Genomic DNA, 26,286 nt, shown 5'->3' on the forward strand with positions numbered 1-26,286 from the left:
ACGAAATATCAGAAATATTTGATATAATCAGGCCTAAGCATGGTTATTATTTATTTAGTGATTCCATTACTAATAACTGAGTTATTTGGTATTTCTTTTTTTTTTAAGTATTTCTATTTAAATGATAGTTTTAATATTATAAAAATTTAATATCATCTATATAAATCTTTATATTTATAGATCAGAAAATAGATTTAAAGATTAATAAATATTTAATTTCTTTTATTAAGTGGGGAAAAAAATACTTCTAACAAATAAAATCATAGATAAAATAGTTTAATTTTCAAAATTATGTTTTTCCTCTTTGAAACTCAAATTTTAATCATAAACTAGCAATATAATGAAAATAATATTTTTCTTTTAGCCATTTACACATTTTTTAAAGACTAGACTTAATTAAAAATAAATTTAAAGCTAATTATAAAATTATAAAAATCAAATGTCTACTTATATCTCTTTATTTATAGATCAGAGAATAGAGAAAAAGATAGATAAATTTTTAATTTATTTTTATTAAGGCAAAAATCACTTCTAAAAAATTGATATAAAATCATGGATAAAATAGTTTAATTTTCAAATAATATTTTTTCCTTTTGAAACACTAATTTTAATCATAAACTAGCTATATAATGAAAATAATATTTTTCTTTTAACCATTAACTTATTTTTTAAGGACATATTAAAAATACATTTAAAGTTAATTATAAAATTATAAAAATAAAATGTCTATTTAAATCTCTTTTTTTATAGATCAGAGAATAGACATAAAGATTGATAAATTTTTAATTTATTTTTATTAAGTGGAAAAAAATCACTTCTAAAAAATTGATATAAAATCATGGATAAAATAGTTTAATTTTCAAATCATATTTTTTCCTTTTGAAACTTTAATTTTAATCATAAACTAGCAATATAAAGAAATTAATATTTTTAAAAAAATCTATTTAGGAAATTTTTAAAGGACAAGACTCAATTATAAATAAATTTAAATTATTCTTATTTAGGAAATTATAAACTTGATATTAATTCATTTTATATTTAGTTTTTCTAGCAGATGTGTTGATTGCAATTTGGATCAACAATTTAGATTGCTTTAAAATTTCATTTATCTATTTTGCTAACTTCAATTAATCATAATATTGTATTCAAATTTTACGGGATTTTTGACATAAATGAGAAACAAGTAAGAGTAGGTTTATGGATGGGACTGAATAGAAAATATACAATTTTTATCTTTAATGATCTAAAAATTGTATTAAATTATTTTTTTGTTTCCTATTAAGTGCAAATATGATTAATGAATATTATTTTTTTTTAATTTATGAACAATACAATGCTACTTTTTTTAATTTTGTTTGTTTCTTTTTATTATTTTTCTAAAAGACTTTCTTAGACTAATTATCTTAATGAAATAAAAACATTAAATTTTGCTTATTATGAATCAAAATTGCATCTCACTATATAACAATTTCATTTTAGAATAAACTAAATTTTAATTTTGGTTTTGAAAATTATTTATAATTAATTTAGACATCTTTTGTAATTTCAAGTTTAACCAACAACTAATCATTTATTTATATTTTAAAAAATAAATATTCACTGAAATGAACAACATATTTGATTGATATTTTGTGATTATTTATAATCTTAAAAATTCAAATAAATAAAAAATTTAATTATAGCATATATTGTTTATTAAAATATATATTTTATATATTTAAATAGAAGTAAATAAAAATTAATTTTATATTTTTAGAAGAGCTTCAAAATTTTAATTAATTATTTAAATTCTATTACAGCTATTTAATGTTTTATTAAAATGATTCAAATTCTTCAGTTTATTTTTTGATAAATTCTTTATACAAGGCACTTTCTGATTTGAGAAAGAGATCTAATTATTTTTTTTAAATCTCTTCAAATTTTTTTCTTCTTTCTTCTTAGCCTTCTTTGAATTAAAATTCTTATTTTCTTTGCTGATTAGTAAACGATGTCATTTAATCTGTTAAGTAATTGTTATCAAAGTTTAGAAATTGAAAATTATTATTTCTGACATTTTACTGATTGGCTAAATTATTAAATTAATTTGAGTTCTACATTTGGTTAAATTCATCTATATTTTAATTGAGTTTCGGAATTTGGTAGTTTTTGTTATTAATTTAATTTTACTAACACTCCATCAAACTTAACTTAATAGCTTTTTAAAGCTCATCATCACTGAATGATTCTTCATCATCAGAACTTTCAAGAAATTAATTCTTTACATTTTTTTAATCCTTAACATTTTTATCTTATTTATTTGAATTTATTTGTTGAATTCTTTATTTCATTGATTCAATAGCTTTTTAATATTTTTATTAGGATTCCTTGTTACCAAATTTCCTGCATTTTTCATAAAAATAGATTCTATTAGAATTAAGATAAAGAATTAAAGCTACATAATGCTATGCTTCTTTATCTAATTAAGATACTTTCTATAATTCATTTGAGCGATATGAGAGTTCATTAAAATTTGATTGCTATTGAGAAAAATGCTGATTTGGTAAAATAATATCAAATAATTCAACAGGATTTTTACAGAATTTCTTGAATTCTTTAAATTCATCTTCCTTTAAACGGAATAAAAAATTGCTAACTGCAAGTGTGTTATAAAAAACTGGAATATGCTAGATTTTACTTTCTTTTAAGTAAGTTTGAATGCTTAATAGGGACTAAAATAGAAATGGTTTTTAATTTCCAAAAGGAATTGTGTTTTTAAATTAGAATACTTTCTAAATTTATTTTGATTCTTAGCTTATGATAATATAAGACAATTCCATCAGAGGAGACGTTATATCAGAAAGATTGAATATAAACAGGCCTAAGCATGGTTTTACTCTTTTTTGGTAGTTCATTCCAACTATTTAATTATTCAACCTATTCCTTATTTGTTTAATTAAATATTTTAAATGAAATTATCGTTTTAGTAAAATGTAATTCTAATATCTGTATGTATGTATATATAGGTCAGACAATATACTTAAAGATTAATTAATATTAAATTTTTCTTCATTAAGTAGGAAAAATACATTTCTAACAAATTAATATAAAATCATAAAAAAAATAGTTTATTTTTAAAATTTTATCTATTTGTATGCTCTAATTTTAATTATTATCAAGCATAATAAAAAAAAATTATATTTTTCTTTTTAAGCTATTTTGAATTTTTAATAGAAAATTCTCAATTAAAAATATATTTAAAGTATTTTTATTAAGGAAATTCTCAATTTGATTTTAGTTCATTTTAGATTTAGATTCAATAATATTAGCAAACAAATATTAAATCTCTAATCATCAAGTTGATTAATAAAAGTTGAAACGAATTCAAATAATAAAAACAATGGAAAATTATGGAAAAAATAGTTTATTTTTCAAATTTTATCTTTCCTTTTAAAACTCTAATTTTAATAATTAATTAACAAGCATTATGAAAAAATAATATTTTCTTTTAAGCTATTTTGAATTTTTCAAGGGCAAGACCAATTAAAAATATATTTTAAGTATTCTTATTTAGGAAATTCTCAATTTGATTTTCAATTATTTAAAATTTAGATTCAATGAAATTAACAAACCAATATTAAATTTTTAATCCTCAAGTTGATTAATATAAGGATAACTAATTCAAATAGTAAAAGCATTTAAAATAAAACAATTTATTAAAAAAATAAAATACTAGTTTAACTAAAAAATATGAAAATTAGTAAAGAATTAAATGATATTTTAGTATTATTAATGAAATTTGATGAGTAAATAAATATTAATCCATGATCAAAAACCCTTTAATTACTTTTGTGTTATCTTTGGTGGATTAAAAGAATATTAGTAGAGGATTCTCCACAGAAATTTTTATTAAAATTTATCTGTTAAAATATCACTTTTTGTAAATCATTGATTGAGTAAACAAACAAAGAATCAATCTATCTATTGTTTCTAAATAAAACAAATATTCAAACTTATAAGAAGCTTTAAAATAGATTTTATTTGAGGAATGATTGATACCGAGTAGGAAGAGTATATAAAAGAATAGATCAGAGAGAGATAAGAGATTAAAGCCTAAGAGGAGAAAATTAAGCAGGCTTTTGCCTTGTATTAACTCTAAAATTAAGAAAATTAATAAATGAATGAAAAAATTTAAGAATAAAAAGGATAAAATTTCAAATTCGCCAGTGTAGTTAATAAGCAAAGTCATAGTAAATTACAATTTATAGCACTTCCATAATCATTATATTCTATTTTAAATAATGTATCAATAGCTGGAATTCTTTCTCATAAAAGATTATTAGTTTTATATAATGGATATCTTGCATATTATTCAAAAGTTTCACCTGATGGATATACTGAAGGTAATTTAACTTACTTTGCATTAAACAAACTAATTTAGAATAAAATTTATTTTTTAAAAATTTTAAACTATTCAAGGTAGGCCAGAAGATATAGTTGAGCCTGTAAAGCAATGTGTTAGTATTTATAATATCTAAAAATGCTATCCCTTGGGCAATAAATTAGTTGTTGAATTTTAATCTGCTCATAAAAAGCGTAAGATTAGGCTTTCCTAAGAAAATCCTTAAGCGTTATAGTAATAACAAACTATTAAGCCCTAATAATCAATAAAGCCAGGAAAATGTTCAAAGTGGATATTTACATCTGAAAATGAAGATATTAAAAAGAAATGGGTAAAAATAAAATATTTATTGATTTATTAAATCTTTTATGCAAAGCAAAATGAAAAATCGTATGAGAACAATTAAATATAATATAGGATAGGTTAATTAATCGTGCAAAAGAACCTCCTCAATACGTAAATCTTGAGGATGAGTATAAAAAAAAGAGGGAAGAAGAAGATAAGCTTCGCTAACAAATTGAAAAAGAAAAAGAAAAGCTGAATTAGCTTAAATAGGAATAAGAAAGAAGAAGAATGGAAAAGGAAGAAGAAATTAGGAAATAAAATGAGTTAAAAAAATTGGAACTTTAATAGGATGAATTAGACAAGCTTCTTAGAGAAGAGGAAGAAGAAAGAAAGAGAAAGTAAGCTGAAGCTGAAAGATAATTGCTTGAAGAGCAAAGAAGAGAAGAAGAAAGACTGAGAAATTTGGAGCTCGAAGAAAAAGAAAGACAGCTAAAAGAGCTACTGTACTAGAAGCAGTTGGAAGAAGAATTGATTAAAAAAAAGTAAAATAAAATGCTCCTTATTACAAAAATATTATATTTAATAAATGCCATAACAATTAAATTTATTTGAATATTTAAATAAAAGAAAGTTGGAGCAAATTAAAAAATAATAAATGTTAGATGAAATTAACAATCAGTGGATGTACAGATATTTGCAGGCACTCGAGGTAAATTCTATAAGTAATGATCAGGGTATTAGCTATGAAGAGATTCTCATCAAAGGAAAATTCATTTACAGCGTCATCAATGACTTTAAAAACAAAGCACTAGATATAGCAAAAGTAATTATAAATGATATGCTCATGCCTTAAGAAAACTAAGTTTATTATCCTGTGCCAGAAAATCAATATGAAGAATATTTTACTCATCACCCTCATATTGAAAATTCTCTCTTTCGAGTTTATTACTAAGAAAATATAGCTTTTAAAATTGCTATCTCTAATATGAAGGATTCCTTTATTAATGATTAAGCAACTTAATAGTAAGAGTAGGTTAGTGTGTATTATGAAGAAGCTATTAAGCATTTAGTAAATGGTAATACAAATTTTATATAAATTATTTAGTTATTTATTATTTGTTTCATTAATATTTTTTAATAAATTAAAAATTAAATTAATTCAAATTTTTTATTGATAGAATTTAGAGCTTTAAATACTTTAAATAATGTTGTTATACAAGAATTATAATCTAATCCCAACTTTAGTCTTAGAGTGCCTCTTGCTTGCCTTATAGAATTCAAAGGATTGGTCGTTTTGGCGTTGTCTATCCCTTGTATAGATCCTAATATTTCTGATTCATCTACTCTACTGAAGGGATATAATAATTAGGATTAGTTTATAAATATAAATCAAGATTAAAACTTAAGCAAAGATCTCAGAAGAGTCGCAGAAGTGTTAAATTTAAAAGTTCACAAAGTAAATGAAATAGAGGAGGTAGAGCTTTGCTCTACTATTTAGGTGCACACAAAATCAAATAACGATTACGATGAATTGAGGAATTGTGAAAACGTTGACAATATAAAAGAGTTTGCGCCTTAGAATTTAAATATTTATTTTATTTTAAAATGTGGGAATTTGTTACCATTGGATATAAATTTAGACAGTGAAATGACTCACCCTCATCATAAGCTAAGACCAGAATTCTTGCAGTCATATAATATGCCATTAAATAGTGATGGACTTGTTACAGAGGGAAATGATGAAATAGATGAATTAGAATTATCAAATGCCTCTTAATATTTAAGAAACGAATAAATATTAAAACTTGTTTAGCAATTCGAAAATTTAGATATCTTGCCATTAGATTCTTTGTCACTTTCTTAAGTAAATAAAATTGTTTTTTTTGTGTTTAAAATCTTATTTAAAAATTATAAATCTAAAAAGGCTTTCCATGAAAATGGAATTAATATGAGGTATTTAGGAGAAGTTTATAATCAGAGCACTCTACCTCATTTAAAAGAAATTTGCTAAGTAGAAATTGTTGCTCGTATTTGTAAAAAAATAATTAGAAATAAAATCTTTGATAGTATTATTTAGAAGCAAGAGGAAGTTTAAAAGGAATTTTCAAGATTTGAAATGTCATAAAATAAAAGCAGATTGTCAAATTCAAGTCGAATTACCTCAAAGCCTTTTGCTTCTGATATTTTAAATTATTAAAAAGAGTTAAAATACCAATTTTAGCTCAACGTTGAGCAACAAATTATTGAAAATCTTTTAGATTTTTTGAATTTGCTTTTGGGATCTGGCTAAGAAACAGAGTTTTTTTGGAGCTCAATTATAAGTAATTCATTTGAAAATTTATTAAATATTTTCATAAATATTTAACTCAACAAATTGTACAAATTTTAAATAAAAAAACAAAATTCTTTATAAAAAAACAACAAATAAAAATTTTTTTTCCAAATTTTAATAAAATTTAGATAAATAAGCCTTGCATGATTATGGGTGTTAAGTAAATAAATAAGATATTATAAAAGGAGCTCTTTTGCATTCTTTGAAATACCATTGTAAAATAGATTTTGCATTCGATTAAGATACAGGTATTTTTGAATAGATAAACCCATTGAGAAAAGATCAAATATTTGGATTTATTCCTTCTGTAAAACTTTTTGATATGAAATTTTTAGATATAAACAAAGAAGGCGATTTATACAAAAAGCATATGAAAGCTGGATAAAATGAATAAGCATTGCAATCTATAAACTTAAAAATAAATATCGTATCTTGGTTGCAATAAAATAACACTGAATAATAAAATCAATAACAACAAAATTAATAATAATAAAATCAAAACTTTTCAACAATGTCTAATTAACAAAACTAAATATCTTAAAATTAATAATAAGATTAAAATTTACTGTTTGAATAGATTAGACTGCTTAGCGATTAAAGCGAACTATTACTTAATTTTTTTAATTTCGAAGATTCAACTTTAAAAGCAGTGCAAGCACTAGATTTGTCTCCAATAGCTCATATTTGCTAGGTTAAATGCTTAGGTAATTCAATTATCATATTGTTTTCTAATTTATCTAATTACCAAAAATTAAATTCAGGTAACATAATGAGAACAAAGCTAGTAAAAAGCGATAATCAAAAAGCTATGGAATGCTTTGATAGAGCTGTACAAATTATAGAGTTTCATCTCGGACCTTTCCACCCACTTCATACAATTTTATACAGTTTATTAGGATGCTTTTATTCGTAGAAAAAATATTATGAAGAGGCTTTAGCACTATACAGAAGTAGTCTTATTAATAGTAAAAAATCTCTTGGAGACTTTCATACACATACTGCTGAAGTTTATAAAGACATAGGCGTGCTTTATATGCAAATGTCTATGAATGATGAATCTTTTATCAGCTTTGAGTAATCTTATAAAATTTACATTCAATGCAAAAAAAGTGATACTATTGCTTTTGCTGAAGTGTGCTATTACCTAGCCACGGTTTGCTTGATTTAAAGTAAAAAAATATCTTTAATAATTAGTCTATTATTATTCAATATTAAACTCAATTTTAAAAAAAGGTAAATTTGAAGAATGTTAAACCTACAGCTTGAAGAGCATTCGAATTTACGAAATCCATCATGAAACTTAATTAAAAAAATTGATTGACTCATTATTGATATTGTGCAGGGCATTAGAGATTATCAGAGACCATGAAAAGGTAAAAAAGTATAATTATTTCTTGGAAAAAACAACATTTAATATAAATAGTGCTTAGAAAATGCAGATTTGATATGGAATCTAACTAAAAATTTGGATTTAGCAGAACAAAACAATGTTTATGAATAAGTTATTAAAATAATTCTTTAAGTATTTGTGTCCAATATGCAGCTTGAGAAGGTGAACTTATTAAACACTTTAACTTAGTGCATCGATGATTAAATATAAGAAGTGAAAAGTGGAGTAAATTATATAGGTTTTGATAATTAGTTATAAACCCAGGGATAGAATTATATTCTAGAATAAATTAATGTTGGTGTTTATAACTCAATAGAAGAATTTGTCAATGTTACTTTGCATACAATTTGCAGAAATTTGGAATACCTTTATTCTGTTTCTTTCTTTGATAATTATAAAGAAAACATTTTTTCCATTGAAGATCCAAATTTAAAAATGTAAATTTTATTATTCAAAACGAAAATATAATATATTTTAATTATATAAAGAGCTTTTGAAAACTATGAGCATATTCAAATGTTTGTGAGCTATCTATTTATGGCAGATATCCTAAAAAGATATTGATCCATTATTGACTAATTGATTGATTTATTGATTGACTGGCTGATTATTAAATAATATTTTAATCTAACATCTACTACTCAAATATTCCTTAAGATAACAAATTCAATTTTAAATGTAAATATTAATTGTATAAATAAGTAAGTAAGTTGCTTTATTAATTATTCTATCTGTATTTTAACTTATAAGTTATATTGCTTTTAAAAAAGTTATTTATTATTTTAGATCTTCCTAAACATTCAAAAATAATTAATCACTTTTTTACAAAAAATTTAAAAAAAATATAATTAGTTTAAATAATTAATATTAATTTAGCTTTAATTTTATAAATAAACTTGTTTAATTTAAAATATCAAATCCAAAACCTTAAAATTGTTTATCTTTTAGAGAAATTAACTTAGATTCATTTAGAATTTTGAGGTGTACATCAACTAAAATTTTTATTTTATCCGATTAAATCTACTAAGGATTTTTTAGTCATAGAAACAATTTTAATCAAAATTTTTTATGATCAGATTTAATTATCTTAAGTATTAAATCATATTTTCTGATCAAAATTAATTATAATAAAAAATTTTTTATTGATCAGAAATTTATTTTCTATGATTTATTTTTTAAATATTTGTTTTATTTTAAAAATGTATCATATTAAAGCATGCATTATTACATTATTTATCAGATATTTTTACAGTTAACATTAAAAGTTTTATATAAATGAATAAATAAGATTGATAAAAGACAAATTAATTTTTTAAAATGTTGAATAGTTTTTTAATAGTAAAATAATCATTTTATTAATTGATAAAGTTAAATTTTTACTTAAAAAATAAAATAAAATATTTGCATTAACATATTTTTTCCATATTATTAAGATAGTGAACATATTATTATTATAATTTTATCTTTAGCCAGCAATAAAATGAAAGACACTACCATAAATAAATAAATAGTTAAATATATAAAGTTTTTTTTTAATGAATTTATCAGCAATATCAAGCTTCATAATGTTATAAGTTTTAATCTAATGTAGAATCTTCTAATTAAGTAAATTTTTTATAAGTATTAGCAGCAAGTAAGTAGAATTAAAGTAAGCTTAAAATGAAAAGCGAATAGAATATAATATCGAATTCGGAAAGAAAAGGAAAGCATATAATTTTTATGATTAATAAAGTAGTTAAATTGATAGATTAGTAAAAGAACTAAATTATATACTACCATTCTATTTTTCTTTGATAGTTATTATATTAAGGATAAGGAGACCAATTAAAGGGGTATTATATCAAAAATAGCTCAAAGATAAAAATATTATTTACAAATTGTAAAAATCTAAATTTGAGTTATTTTATCCTTAAAAAGTATAAGTAATCTACCGTTCCAGCAATAAAGATTGTAATAAATAAGCAGATAACTATGTAAAAGTTGAACTTAAAGCATTGCATGAGCAGATAAATATAACAAAAGTGAGATATAGCAGAAAATAAACTTTAGAATATTCCTTAAAAATAGTAATTTATATAAAAAAAACCCCAAATTATAAATATATTAATGACTAAAATCAAGATATAGGGCCAAAGAGTGATATTACTACTTTCATAAGAAATCATATAGATATTAGCAATATTTATAGGACAGGTTAAAATAATCACCTAAATTAAGTTATAAGCTAAAGAATCATCATAAGGTATCTTATAAAGATGTAAAAACCATTCAGACCAAAACAATATATAACTCAATTTAAATAAAATAGTTTTATTAGCAACTAATTCTTTGAATTTTATTATTGCCAGAAGCTTAGAAATAGTCTGTATTCCTAATATAATATATAATGCTATTATATATCTGTCTATAATCAGTAATATTATTTGGCATATATAAACTATTTATAGTATCACTAAGTCACTAATTGCTAGATACAAATGGAATGGATTAAGATCCAACATTCTTACAAATATCAAATGTATAGTTTATAATTAATATATAATTAAATAAATAATGTTTATTAAAATATCAAAATCCCTATTAATTAAAAATATACTTTAAAAATAATGAAATACTTACTTATAATTTTTTATTTTTATATGAATTAAAATTTCAAATTAAATCTTTTAATGATAAATCAATCTATATAAATTTTCTTAGTTTATTGATAATAAAAGAAAATAATTATTCAATTTAATATTGACTTTTAATTTATTTGATTGTGTTATCAGGGTTTACTTATTTTATTAAAGATATTAAAATCCTAATAAAAACGAATAAGTTCTTTTTTTTATTTATTTGAATTTCAAATTTATTATTTTAAGGATAAGTGAAATTTTAGATTATAATTTCTGCTTTTATTTTCTGATGTTAACTAATATATTTGTATACAATATATAAAAACTGAAAGCAATATCAATAAAGTATATAGATTTTAAATAAAAGCTCTACTCTTAAATATGTTGAGTTTGGTATTGATCAATATAATTTATTGATGATCAAGAACCATACCTTATTTAGCTTTCTTTGTTACTCAACTCATTTTCTTTTAGTATATAATAAAATTAAAGAAGTTAAGATGGATTGAATAATTGACTGGAATATTTAATACAGGTTCATAAATAAATATAAAGAAGTAAAATATTTTGTTTTTTTAAATATTAGAATTTAAAACAAAATTTATATTGCTAATTCAGATATTCAAAAATATAAGCTAAGCTATATTATGATTGATCATTTTCAAAATTTAATTTTCAATTAATTATTAAAAATTTAATTAATAATGTTATTAATAAATTTCATTGTTGAAATTATTTTTAATGTGATTGAAAATGGTAATTAATTTAATTTTTTAATTTTCATAAAGCTATTATTATCTCTCTATTTATTTTATTAGTTGTTACTTATATTAAATTTTATAAATTAATTTATATCTCTTTAGATAAAATCAATAAATTAATTATATTATTGTGAGATTATATTTTTTTGTAAAATTTTTTAAAAAATTTTGATTTAATAAAGCATTAACCTTTATTTAATCATTTTGTTAAGATTAATTTATTAAAATTGAAATTATTTTAGTTTAATTTAATATTAAGATTTGATAAAGTTTATTTTCATTCAAATAATGTGTCTCTAATCAGTAACATAGTTGCTCAAATTATAATTATAGTCACTTAGATTATCGTTTTGTTCATTTTCTTTTAGTGTGAATCCTCTTTCAAAGATATTTTATTTGATCGTCTTTGTAGGTTTTTTACGATTTGGAGACGATTTGCTAGATTCTAAATTATAAAATTTATGTCTTTCCTACTAGTTAGATTCAAATAATTTGGCTTTGCTGGTTCTAAAAAAATTATTCTATTACTAATATTTGTTAGGTTAATTATCTTCTACAGTTTCTACAGTCTGTTTAGCAGTCGTAGATGTAGATTGAAAAACATTTGGTATTGTTTGTTAGCAGCTTGTATTATTTGTACTATTATTATTTTAAGGAGTATTATTGAATTAGTCTTTTTAACAAAATTAATGTTTCTGCAATTTATTAAATAAGCTTTTGAAATGGCGTTGTCTTTAAAATAAAATTTTAGTATTGACATCATTATGAATAGGTAAATTATCAAGTTGAAGTTTATTTTAAGCAAGCATAATATTTTTTTGTCCTGCATTAAATGACTGGTTGTGTCTAGCTGGGGTTAAAGATAAATTTGGTTGATATTTATCTTACAAATTTTCTTTAGTATTTATAAATGTTTATTATTTTTCAAGATGACTAAATCTCTTTTTATTTGAATTTTTTTAACTAGGTTTCGAATATATGTCAAGGATTTTTTAAAGGGCCGAGTTTTCAACAAGTTGTTAAGCAACTCCTCCTGTGTTAGTGTTTATTCTTCTCCTTTGAGTTGATTGAGTTTCTTTTACTGAAGAACTCCTTTTTTCCCTACAAAAATTAGTTTTTTGTATTGGATCTGGCAGTAATTAACAATTTTGAGGCTATGATATTTAATTAGATACTTGTTATTTATCATGTAAACATTATATCGTATTAATCTCAATGAATTCTTTACTAGAGGTATGGCTGTTCTGGAGTTGATTAATTTAATGGTGGAAACTATTCTGGTGTATTTGCTAAGAGTTTTAGACTAAGATGTCTTCCCCCATAAACTGCTTTTATAGAGGAAAGTTTGAAGCAGCTGCTTTGCTAAAACTCTTTCTAAGCTGTTTGCTCTTTGGAAAGAAGACTGGCAGTTCGTTGTAGACTTAAATTTTCTTAGGAGTTGGTTCGATTTTTTGATTATGATTAGTAGAATAAGGGTTATGCTGAATTTTAACTTAGTAGTCATTTTCATCATTCCAAATTTAAAGGAATTTTGTATTGTTCATTTTTTGAGATATTTGCTTTTTGTGTTAAAGATTTTACTTGTAAAAGCTCAAAGACTTTTATTTACAAGGTTTCATATAGGTTTGTAAAAACATAGGCAAAGCATATTATTCGTCAATATTAAAATTGTTATGAAATTAATTTGGTAGCTATTACGGTGAGGGAAAGCGGTTGTTATCATAGTTAATATTACTGAAATTATTTTTATCTATTTCCTGTTCAATAAAGCTATCATTTTGTTTCATTTAAGAGCCATTTTTGAGCAAAATGGGTTAATCATTATGACCATCAATATCTAATTGTTACAATTAATTTTAATGCATAAGAAGTATTTGGTTTTGGTTTGAATCAGATGCGAAATTATGCTGATCTTTAAGTTATTAAGAATTTTGTTGCAATTAAATGAAATTAGCTTATTCGTTGCGCCTAGTATTTGATATATGTTGTGGGGTTACATTTTTCGGAGGAGATATATTTTACTATTACTAAAAATCATGTAAAATTTTGGAGGAGTTGCTTTAGTTGTTAGTAGAATTACATATTTATTAATTTTGTAGAAAGCTTTTGAAAATTGCTTCCTGCTTAGTAATGGCTTGTTTTCTCGCTTCTGCTAAGACACTTTTTGATCTTCTATTTACCTTAACTAAAACAAAAGCTAATGATGAATTAGAAGGCTACTCTTGATTCATCAGTTTGAAAATAATAAACCAAAGGAAATTTATTAATTAATTTTTTTGCTTGTTTTGGTTATATAATCTGAAATAGGATAAACCAATCTCATAAGGATGGTCAATAAATAACATTTGTTTCCCATGATTTTTATTATTATCTAAAAATTTTGATCTTTTGCAGAAAGGTCAAATACTGAGATGATTTGGTTTCATAGAGGATTTACTTAGAAGAGAAAATAAATAAATAGACAGACAGACTGAAATTTAATTTATTTTAAATTAGTTTTTATCGAAGATGAATTTATTTCTAGATAAATTTGATATAAATATCTATGCAAAAAGCTTATTAAAATATAAAAGCTTTAAAATACAAGATTATATCGCCATAAGCTAAAAAGCTCTAATGCAGCTACATCATAGACTGCCTATCATTAGAATGAATAAAATGATTTTCGATTTTTGTTGAGTAAATTGTGAGATTTAAAATAAATCAATTAAAATGATTATAAAATATATTAAAATCTAAATACATTTAATTAATATGGTAAGGAATGTTATATCTGAATACAAATAAATCCGATCATCATTAATTAGTCACTGCATCGATTAAATTATCAAGTTATTTATTTTAGAAGTAAATTCTTGTTTCATTTGTTAAACCTCAAAAAAATATAATGAAATATGCATTCAGCTAATAGATTCACCTTTTTTCTATTATAATATTTAGTTTGCGTGATGGAAATCCCATATAGTAGTGCTCTACTTGTTAAATGTAATTGTATCCTTTATATAGTGTAAAAAGCATCAATATAGAGAAAAATTAAATTTGGGTGAAGACTTTGAATCAATAGAAGAAAAGGGAAATTATGTACTTTTTACTATAAAACAAAATAAATAAAAATTTATTTGAGGAAGATTATCGATTCTAATACTAAATTGTATTTATTTTTCTAGCAGAAATATAAAGTTGCTTACCATATTGTAACTTATTCTATCATACAAATCATAGCAAATAATTCATTATGAGTGACGAAAGTACTCTCGTAATATTGATAATTTTGATGTTGTGTTTAAGTATCTGTTGTTTTTTTTTGGTAGTATTATTTCTAATTTGAGAATAAATAGAAAAACTTTAATTGATACCTCCTTTAAAGCAATTTTACTATGAATTTCGCAATATCAGTGTAAAAGATAAGAATTTTAATCAAAAGTATTTAGTTAAATTAGTTGACGGGTAGGTAAAATAATAAACAAAATAATCAAATTTCTTTCTGTAAACCAAATAATTATTATAATTAAATTATTTGTATGTTTTTTTTTTACTCACCTGAAAGAAATAATGACATTCGTAGGACATTTAGTTTGTTTTATTTTATTTTATGGTATTTTAAACTAATAACTGAAAAATGTAATTTGAATCATGAAAATTTGTAATTTGAAACTTGTTTCTAGAGTTTAATTCAAATTTCTTTTGTAAAAGAAAATATGATGGAATATTGTGGTGCTTTAAATTGAAAATTCAAAAATAAAGGTGAGAGGCAGGTCTTTAAGTTAAGCTATTACTTTTTACAAAGATAAAGTCTTAAAAATAGAAATGTAAATTAAAGAACTAGACAAGAGTATTCTAGGAAAAATATTAGCTAAAATATATTAGTAATTTATATAAAATTCCACAATTAAATAAGTGGATTGTTTTGTTACAATTAAAGCTATTTAGTTTTTAGGATTCTGCCTCTTTATGAACAAGAACAGTTTCTTATTATTTACAAATACAGTTTTGTTTAATTAGTTAGTTTTTTGAAAATAATTGAAAATATTTTTAGAGCACAAGACTGACACTATTTGCAATTGCTATTTTACATTTGTGGAATTTTGAGCATGTAAATGAGTGATGAAATCTATGCAATCTCATTAAAAAACAAAAACAAGCTAAGATAGAATTATAATCTTAAAAAATATTGTGGCTAATTTTATAGTTTTCTATATAAGCAAAATAATATAAGCTGGAAGCGCTAATTAATATAAGATATTAATTTTGCAATTAAAATTTTATTAATGTAAGTCTTCATAGTGTTAAATTTTTAGAAGTTAAAAAGTTGTTATGATACTGGATAAAAATTTTAAAAAAACATATCATACTTTAAATTCGAGCATAGTATAAGCCAAAAATGGAATTTGAAATTCCGATTAAAACATAGAAAGTACTATGAAAGTAATCATAAATTACCATTTTTATAAGGTAAAACAGAAATTGATATCTATTTATATCCTTAATAATATATCAATGAAAGGTTAAAGTAAATTAATAGCGCATGAATAATAAAATTTAGTTATGATAATCAAAAAATTTATACGTATTATTCTGTCAGTCATAATAAGCAATATTGAATTAATCAGAAATTAAATTAGATTAAGAGTTAGCATTAAAGCATTCAAACCTATATATATACAGAAATACACACGCTTTCTTGCTGCCAATTTTAATAAATAAATTAATTATTGCCTTTAAAAATTTGACTGATCAATAGACAGGCACACAATTAACATATTTCTTTATAAATCAAATTTTTCTTGCTTTTTTTGTTTCTAGTTTCTTTGTTTTTATTTTAGTCTATCCGTCAGTCCGTTCATAAAATTAAAAGCTATTATTAATGTTTTGGTTCTATTTACGTGCTTTATTAGGTATAAAATATATATATTTTTTTTTAAATAAAACGCTTAGAGATTACAAATTTTATAATACCACTGATTACAGCGAAATAACAACTTAATAAGAAATGTATTTTAATTGTTTAATAAACAAAAAATTACTGGCGAGATCTTTTTTCTACTCTCTTGCATAACTCAAAATTTAAACTGAGAGAAAGCTTTTTGTATGGTTCTTAAATACAATAAATAATATAACCTCAACGAATTCAGTTGAAAAATCAAGTCAAATATTTTAGTAAAAAGGGATATTTTTTGAATTTTAGAAGCAATTTTGTCAGTGGGTTCATTTTTACATAAAAAGTTATTATAACTTTCAATGCTATACATTTTAAGTGTATTTAAAACAAAATTAAATGATTTAAGTTAAATAATTGTAATTTTAGCATGTTAATTATTTTACTTTTTATTTTATAATCTCAATTAATTGAAATTTGAAATTAATTTCGATTAAAACTCTATAATTTTTCTATGATTTTGTTTGTAGTATTTTTGTGGCCAAATTATCTTCAAATCTATTATTTTAAAATTTTGCTTTTATTTTTTCGGAAAAGTCTAACTCAATTATAGTTATTTAGTTATTTATATTTAATTACTACTTTTATCACATTAAATTTGCTAAAATAAAACGTATATATACATGAAAATATTTTCTTTCTTAGCTAAATTAACTTGATTTTTCATTTTGGAAGCTGCAGTATGAGCAAACGAATTCAGTTATTTCTTCTTTTCGTTCATTTTTGTGAGTAAAACGCAAAATTTTAGAAAAGTATTATAAATTAACATCTCTTTTAATTCAAGCGAAGTTTTATTAATTTAGGGGGGCAAACATGAATGAATCTAGTATACCTACAAAACACAATCGTTACCAAATTTAAAAAGCTTATTATCTAGATTATCACCTCTAAATATGAGCACTGCTATCAGTTATACAGAATGGACTAAGTAATTTCAAAAAAACAACCCATTTTAATTAGTAATAAATCGAGCATTCGACTTCTACACAATAATTTTCAATTGTTTTTGTATTTTTATAATATAAAAAAAGATTAGCATTTTAATTACAACAAGGTGAAGAAATTTTTTTGGAAATCACCCTTAAATATCCAATAAAAAATCTATTAAAGTGATAAAATTAAGTTTCGTATTCTATGACTCACTCGGAAATAACAAAACTAGATAATTTGTTTCTTTTTTCTTTTTTATGCATTTTACATAAAATTACATTTATCACTGTTTCTGAAAGCTGTGTATTAAGTGAATCTTGGGAAAAAAGATATATTCATAAAATTCAATAAATTAAAAGAAGGAACTTAGAATAGTTACTATTCATAGGATTAATAATTAATTTATTCAAATAATAAATATACCTATATACTGTTTGATATTCATGATTGATCAGAGGGTAAGTCTATTTGCAAAATATACTAAGTAAAGTTTAATTATATAAGCTGCAAGCTAGACTCTTAATATATTTATAATAATGAAAATATTCCGAAAAATTTAGGGTTTACTCGAAAATTTATAATAAAAAGAACCTTATCTCAAAACTGAAAGCAAACTAGTTTCAATCGAATTTATGATTTATCAATTTTTATTGTTAAGGCCTTTCTTGGATTTTCCATATTTCATATGCAAATTAATCACAATAAATAAATAAATTAATAAACAATAGTCGTACAGTATAATTCTAGATTAGTTAATAGTTTATGAATGCATTCATTCTTGCATAAAATAATACTTGACAATTCATATAAACTGCAATTACTTAACTAACAATTAAATTTGAAAAAAAAAAAATTTATTAAATTTAGGGGAACGGGTAGTAAGAAAATATATTGATAGACAGACTGACAGACAGAAATAATAAAATAATAGATTGATTGGCTTTTCAAAATTAAAAAAATAGATTATCTATCTATTCAACTCTTAATTATTTTTCTTAATTCCTTCAAGCTACTAAGGTAATAATCTGGCAAGCTTTAATTGTGAAGTATTCTCGTAAAATATAATTCATCAAAAGAAAGGCTTTTCACATTTATTAGCATTGCTTGATTACATTTATTGATTATATAAACTGCTTTCATTAATTTGTGCGTATAAATTTATAAGCTAAACTAAAGTAATAAGAATTATGAATATCTCCCTGTTTATTTATAAGCTCTACAATCTCTATGTAAAAATATAAAAGTTATATTCAAAAACCATAACGTGGCATCGACCAGAGCCCATTTTGATGAAGATATGTTAACTTATTAACAAATTAAGGTAGTCCTATCATGTATCCCTTTAAAAAAAAATTATCGTTGAGGTGTAAAAATTACTATGAAAATTCATGTAAATGTATCTATCTCTGAAATTATATTCAAAAAAGAGTTTTTAATAATGTTTATTAGATCAATTGAATATTTTTTTAATTTAGATTGAATCTAAAATCTTACTACTTACTTATTAACTTTAATTAAAAGGAGATCCTCTCCTTTAAATTCAAAAATTTGATAATCTTCACATCAATAATAATTATTTAAAATTAATAAATTTTATAAATTCACCTAAAAAAAATTAATAAATAAAAACAATATTTCTATTAATCGTGTTAAACTATAAGATATTCACTATTTAACACAGCAAAAAAACTATTGCAAAACTATCGCTCAGATATAAACACGCATCTATCTCTCAAAGACTTCACACGCACTAAAAAGGCAAACTTAAATAACAAACTCAGTTCTCATACAAAAAAATGTTCTCTGGTTATAAAAACAACTAAGTCCCTAACATGATCAACGACGAAATTTGTGAAGACTATCTCTTCTAATATTCTGAAACTGGCGATCAAGTCTACAACAATGAAAGCTGCAGTGAAAATCGCCTTGAAAAATACGAATAATTTAACGACTACAACAACGACTCTAACATACTAATGTTCCAAGACGATAATCTCAATACAAATAAAGACTTCAACTATGAAGTCTAAAAAGACTACAATGATTATTATACTTAACAATTACAAAATTAACCACTATATAATCCTGCTGAATAATACTAATATAACGAAGCTTATGAAGAAAACAATTATGTTAATTATTAAAATTTCTAAAATCAAAACTACGCTCCAAAGAATATATCACAATAATAACATAACAACTCCTACTCAAATAAAAAATATTCTTAAAACTAACAACAATAACAATAATAAAACGACAGATTCACTATGGCTCTTAAATACAATCAAAAACCTTATTAAGTTGCCTATTTTAATTAAGGTTATCAAGAGGAACCAACAATGATTAATAATTAAATTAAGATTGATCAAAATAGAATTTAAAGTAATTAAGATCAAAAGATTATTTACTCTTCAAACAATATCAGAAATATCCAAGATAATTACAAGGAAAAAGAAATATAATAAAATCTGATACCAAAAGAAGAAGTCTAATAATAAGACTCTGAAGCAAATCTTTCTAATTTTTATAATTACAATTAGCAATAACAACAACCCCTATTTAAAGCCGAATAAGCTTTCGAACAAGTGATTTAATAATCAAGCTCTATTCCAGCCTCTGTTAATTATTATCAAATATACTAAGACTATTACAATAAATAAAATTTGCAATCCAGCCAAGGTGCTGAATAAAACATATAATCTAAAATTAACAATCCCTAAGTAAAATCAGAAGAAGATGAGATTCTTTCTTAAGTATCTACCCTTCCTAACTCTTCTAACAACAAGGAATAATACTAAGAAAATGAATAAGAAGAAGAAAATGGCGAAAAAAACATGTAAAATGAATCTGATTCATTCTACTCTTCTCCAGATTTGGAAGCTAAAAAAATACTTATTAGAAACAGTAACAAGAAAAACGTTGTCAAAAACATCATGAGTGCTTTCAAGAATTTCATCCTTGAGCCCTTACACCATAACTATAACTTAAAAGACTTGGATGTCGTCCTTGAAATGTACAATTAGACTAAAAAGGGCATTGATGATATGTCTGAAATGCAAGCCAAATTCAAAAGATACATCACTTCCAAAAACTTCAATCACTATACTGTGAAACTCCTTATCCAACACCAAAACTACTCTAATGTATTCAAATATTTCCTAAGTGGACCAATTGAAGAATGGATTACCGCAAGCAAGGTAGCTGATGTAAATTCCCACAAAATCATGATTGAATTCCTCAAAGAATGTTTTGATGATATCAGATTAATTGATCTTCTTAAGAGACACGAAAAGAAAAGAGCTCACTTCTAGTGAAATAATTAAGATAAATTAGTTAATAAATAAATAGTTAGATAAATAACCTACCAACCAACCAACTAACCAATCAATATTTATATAAATAAATAAAATCTTAACTTTATAAAATAAATCTATAATAAAATTACACATATAAATGAAAAACTAAAATTAAAATCTCACTTTACATATAATTAATAGAACCAATTAGTTAATAGCTGGTTCATTTCTATTGAGTCTCTAATTAGTTCCTAATTAGAGGCTCATTAGACTTCCCTTTTAAATTATTTAAATTTATATAAAAATCCTTCAATACTTCTCATTAATTAATTATCAATAATTTCCTCATTGTATAAATTTAGTCTTATATGTTTAATAGTTAAATAAATTGCATTAATAAATAAATGTGTTGATTAATTCATTCGATCATTTCATTAAGAGCTTTCAAAGCTAAATTTCAACAGTTATTTTTGCTGTTTTCATTTACTTATTTACATCAACATTATCGATTATTAGTTTAGGCATGAATTTACATTACACTTATCAATCATATAATTACTTATTAGCTTTTGTGATATTTGAATATTTTAAAATACAATCAAATTTAGATGAAAAAACTAGCAATGTCTTGTAATATTTCTTATCAATAATCTTAATTAATTCATATATATATGATATCTCTGTAATCTAATAAATTTTATATCGCGTCACTGATTTCAAATTAAGCAAAAGCTTTATTATATAATTTATAATTCTTATTTTATTTATTTATATTTTTATTAGTCTCCTCTCATCAAACAAAATTTGATACGCATTACTCAAATTTTATGTGAAAAAGAGATACTCTTATTTGATTATTTATCATCAACTATTCTATTTGATCGTTTCACTTGCTTTTCATATCAAGGAAGTTCCCATGCAATTAACCTTTTAATTTATCCATCCACAACATAAAATCACCAAATAAAAATTTAAAAAATAGTTCTAACTTCACACAAATTTATATTTTTACACCATTAATCGATTTAAAAATAATAAAAAAACATTATAATTCCTCAAAACCCTATTTCATTTATTAATTTTAAGTATATTTTTACTACTTTTATTGAAGATTTAGTGATGTAAGCAAAATAATATTTACTTTCACATCAGTTAGTGCGTTTTAAATGTTTTACTCGCTCAAAAAAGAGGAGCAGTTAATTTTTTAAATACGCATTTGATAGTAAAAGTATGATCAGAAAAAATATGAATCTTATTATCCGCAAATCAAAAATGTTAAGTTGAGAATTATTGCTTTAACATTTTATCTCTGATAGACGTGAGTAAACAAAGAAAAATATTATTTATGTATGTATGTCTATTTATCAAATTTAAATAAAAGAATATAGAACCCGAAGAAAATAGTATTATTAGTTATCAATTTAAACAAAAAATCAATGATCGGATTTATTTAAAATGTAAACGGCCTGTTTTTCAAATAAAAAAATTTTTGAAATCAGTTCAAATAGTTTTTGTCTGTTTTCACTGCTATATATAAAAAATGGGATAAATATTATATTCCAAATCATTGTATTTAAGTTTAGATTCTTGTGTCTTGTCCTAAGATATTTATTCTTTTAATTAAAATCAGTATTTAGAAATATCAAATATTATTAAGCCTTGAAGCGAATTTCGTCTCATTGTAGCAACTTTAGTGCGTATTATCTTTCAAATTGATTAATTTATTTATTATAAAATTGATAAAATTAAGCTTTACAATTTAATTTTGTTAGTAAGCATTTACGCAATTTTGAAAAAGAAAAAAATAATAACAATAAATTAATTATATTTCAAGTAAAATAAGCATCTAAGCAACGAAGCAAGCAAAGGTGAGGGACCATCTATGAATTAAATTTTCTACAAAAAAATTAAAAACTGTATTTTTGATCCATTAATGGAGATACAAAAGTTACTTGTTTGCTAACTTACATATTTAAAAATTAAAAATTAATTTTTCTATTAAATTCACTAAAGGGAGAAATTTTTTATAATACATTTACAGATACACTCATCATTTTTTACTTAATCAAATTAATAACTAACTACATGCATATGTATACATCTACATTTATCAAAATAGAGTTATAATAAACTTTAAAATCCCATACCAAAATTTATTAATTTTGTCGAAAGCAATTACAAATATATTTGTTTACTTCTCTATCTAGACAAAATTATGCTTCTAGTCCATAACTTTTTTAAATGATTTATATTCTAATGGGAATTCCTCTTCTAATGAGTGTTCTTCAATTTAATTTACGAATTCTAATGTTTGCTCCAAAATATTTGCATTATGACTAAAATTTTCTTCCAAAATTTCCTCAAATGTCTGAATTTTGATGACATAAAGTCTTGTGTTCTAATCAAAAGCTGATACTATTTTGAAAAGACTGTATTAATGTTAAGAGTCTGGAATATGAAGTTCTTCGTTCTTATCTTAGTTATGTCTCTTAAATTTTGTTTGTGCTCCCCTTATTTGAGCCCCTATTTAGTCTTGTAAAATGACAGACATGTAAGCTGTAATTTACTTCACCTAAATCACACTTGCATAAGTAAATTTTTTTTAATTGTTCACTTCTAAGTTATTCTGCTACTCTGATAGTGTAAGAATATCCTCATAAGAATAAGCCCTGTATTTTACAATTTTATAATTTTAATATCAAACTTAATTTAAAATTGCTAAATCAGTTTGGAAGCAATTTTTATTATTCTTAGCAATGAGTTTTGAAAACAAAAATTTTGCCTCTCTGTATTGAAAAAATTTCAAATAAAACTTAAAATATTTTATTTAAGTTAATAAGGATAAATCTTTAAATAAACTGTTTTCGGAAAAAATAATACTATAAATTAAAGCTTTAGGAAGGATCTTCTAATCCAAAGAGAGCATCGAAAATAGTCTATGCACAAATTACATATCCTTGATGGGCATAAGTGACCATCGGCTTAAAGGAAGTTATCAAACCGAAACTGTGAATAGCACAGTGTTAATTATTTATTTTCATTATGTTGTTAGGTAAACCGAGAAGGAGTGCTTTTTAGGATTTCTTTATTGCTTGCTATAAAGGATTTAGTTAAGAAAGATCTTCTTATGCCTTAGCTTCAGCATAGTCAAAATGAAAATCCTCTGTAATTGGCAGAAAGAAATAATCAAATTAATCATCATTGTATTATAAATATAAGATGCAATCTCCATTATCTTTTTTTTGTTAAAATATTGACAATACCTGCTTTTCAGTAGCTAGAAGTTATTATATTTATGGATGTAATTCTACATAATTTGGCATAAAAAATAATTGCCTTAGTTTGTATTCAACACTTTTATTTTCAAAGAAAATAAGTGCTTTTGATAGTTATATTTGATCATGAAAAACATTTAAGTTAAACATTTATACTTCATTTTCATCTTCATAAAAATCTTGAAACACAGGCATACTATCTAACACTTTTATATTAAATACTGCATTTACTTTTACATTGTTTTTATTATTTCCTCTTCGTTTAAAACATTATTTGCTATCTTAATTTTTTCTTTCATTATTTTAAAAATATAACTAAGAGCTTTTCTGAACCTCTTCAAAATAGAAATAATGCTTTTAAGCTAGGTTTTCAATTTTAGTTTGAGAAAAACTAAATTTGTAATGCACACAGCTGTCGCTTTCTACCTCAGCATCGACAATTCCTTCTTGTGATAAGACTACTTTTTTAATTTATTAGCATTATGATTTTTGGCTTCCTTCTTCGCACATCATTTTTAAATTATCATCATGATTGTCTACTAATTTTGCAGCAAAAAGCTTTAGCAAAACAAATAAACAATTATAAAAAATAAGTTTTTTCTTCATTTTATGTTTGCAGAAAAAATAAAGTTTAAATTTTTAGGATGGCTTTAAAAATTTTGCCTGATTTTAGAATTCGGATCTATAAAAAAATCTTTAAATTTGTTGGAGTTGACAAATCAAAGATACAAGAAGAAATCTGAAATATAAATATTCAAATCAAATTAATAAACTTTTTTAAAAGCTTTTCTTTTAATGAAATATTATTAATCTGATTGAAAAACAAACAATTTAAGTAAATAAAAAGAAAGAAAGAAAGAAAGATATGTAATTAATCATATATTTTATATTTAAATTTCTTTGCTTTTCAATTTTCAATAGCCACTTGAAAATTTACAAAAAATCTTTAAAACCTTTTTAAATATAAATTTGAAAAATCTTTGTTTATTTATTTATTTTGCAAATAAAATTATTTATAAAAATAAAAAAATTAATTTAAATAAAGAGATTTCCATTGAATTAAACGATATTAAAAAATTTGAAGACTACGTGACTCGAACACGCAACCGTTGGATTTGGAGTCCAACGCTCTACCACTTGAGCTAAGTCTCCTTGGATGTTATATTTTAATTTCTACTTCAGAGTGAAATATGAAAATGCTCATTTGGATAAATTAAAAAATATTCCGAATTCTTTATTTAGTTCACCATTATTCTTAATGATAATGAGGCAAAATATCATTTTTATAAAATTTTATTAAACATTTATAGCATAACAATGGTATAAATTAAATTGTATTCTTTATGTTCGTTTCTTTGATGACTTTTTAACAAAACTAACTTAAATGGTTAAATTTCTTAATAAAATATAATATTGTAAATAAATAGCAGTTATTTATTTATTCAAGTTTAGAAATAAATTCCCCAAAAATTTATTAATAAAAATGAATTATAAAAAAATTGTATTTACTGGTTAAAAATTATTTTTGTTGTAAATAGGTTAACTTACAGATTGACTTTTTTTACATGCTTTACACTCAGAATTGCACCTAATTAATCTCTTAATCTTTCAATTGCTCCTACCGGTAAGATTCAAAATTAAAAAAGATTTATTTAATTAAATTGAATTATCATTTGTAAAATATTGAATAAATCTGACCAAAATGCTTTCCATCGGGAACAAAGTTGGTCAAATGAAGCCATTTTTCATCTTTTACGAACGTCATCGAAAAAAAATTTTTATTTTTCAACAAAACAAGCATAAAACTTTCAGATCTAATCTAATTATGTGAAATAGTATTGAAAAAGCAAGCTAATATCTGCTTTTGTCTAATAGAAAACATCAACTGTTTCAGAGCCACACCATTATGAGTCTTCAAGCCTACGTATTTGATATAGTTTTAAGTTACTTACTGAGTTAATTATCAATCTCTGAGATAAAAGAACGCAGTTTACTTTGTAGAAAACATTTTTTCAAATTTTAGCTTGAAATAATTTTCGTTTTCATGATAGAAACCACATTAGAATAAAAATTATTTTATTTTAA

General features: G+C 22.8%; 5 protein-coding genes across 5 annotated transcripts; 2 read left to right on the forward strand and 3 right to left on the reverse strand. All coding sequences in view use genetic code 6, as the record gives it.

Annotated features, from left to right (window-relative positions):
- Window positions 1–1,763: 1,763 nt before the first annotated feature.
- On the reverse strand, window positions 1,764–2,996 carry TTHERM_00448600 (hypothetical protein; the record flags this gene model as incomplete). The annotated part of the gene is made up of 1 exon (XM_001013261.4): window positions 1,764–2,996. Exon 1 carries the CDS (start codon window positions 2,889–2,891, stop codon window positions 1,764–1,766), a length of 1,128 nt encoding a protein of 375 aa, XP_001013261.4. The 5' UTR covers window positions 2,892–2,996.
- A 1,028-nt stretch (window positions 2,997–4,024) lies between these two features.
- Window positions 4,025–8,949, forward strand: TTHERM_00448610 (tetratricopeptide repeat protein; the record flags this gene model as incomplete). Its single annotated transcript, XM_001013262.2, has 12 exons — window positions 4,025–4,226; window positions 4,290–4,379; window positions 4,456–4,709; window positions 4,796–5,205; window positions 5,291–5,739; window positions 5,842–6,527; window positions 6,588–6,984; window positions 7,124–7,699; window positions 7,757–8,164; window positions 8,229–8,368; window positions 8,419–8,822; window positions 8,874–8,949. The coding sequence occupies 12 exons, from the start codon at window positions 4,025–4,027 to the stop codon at window positions 8,947–8,949; spliced, it is 4,092 nt and encodes a 1,363-aa protein (XP_001013262.2).
- A 3,096-nt stretch (window positions 8,950–12,045) lies between these two features.
- Window positions 12,046–13,995, reverse strand: TTHERM_00448620 (hypothetical protein; the record flags this gene model as incomplete). Its single annotated transcript, XM_001013263.1, has 1 exon — window positions 12,046–13,995. The coding sequence occupies one exon, from the start codon at window positions 13,993–13,995 to the stop codon at window positions 12,046–12,048; it is 1,950 nt and encodes a 649-aa protein (XP_001013263.1).
- A 5,431-nt stretch (window positions 13,996–19,426) lies between these two features.
- Window positions 19,427–20,944, forward strand: TTHERM_00448630 (hypothetical protein; the record flags this gene model as incomplete). The annotated part of the gene is made up of 1 exon (XM_001013264.1): window positions 19,427–20,944. The coding sequence occupies one exon, from the start codon at window positions 19,427–19,429 to the stop codon at window positions 20,942–20,944; it is 1,518 nt and encodes a 505-aa protein (XP_001013264.1).
- Window positions 20,945–23,036: 2,092 nt separating this feature from the next.
- Window positions 23,037–24,807, reverse strand: TTHERM_00448640 (hypothetical protein; the record flags this gene model as incomplete). The annotated part of the gene is made up of 2 exons (XM_001013265.2): window positions 23,037–23,595; window positions 23,807–24,807. 2 exons carry the CDS (start codon window positions 24,805–24,807, stop codon window positions 23,037–23,039), a joined length of 1,560 nt encoding a protein of 519 aa, XP_001013265.2.
- Window positions 24,808–26,286: the final 1,479 nt, after the last annotated feature.

This window comes from Tetrahymena thermophila, assembly GCF_000189635.1.
Source record: "Tetrahymena thermophila SB210 genomic scaffold scf_8254686, whole genome shotgun sequence".
NCBI classification, from domain to species: Eukaryota; Ciliophora; class Oligohymenophorea; order Hymenostomatida; family Tetrahymenidae; genus Tetrahymena; species Tetrahymena thermophila.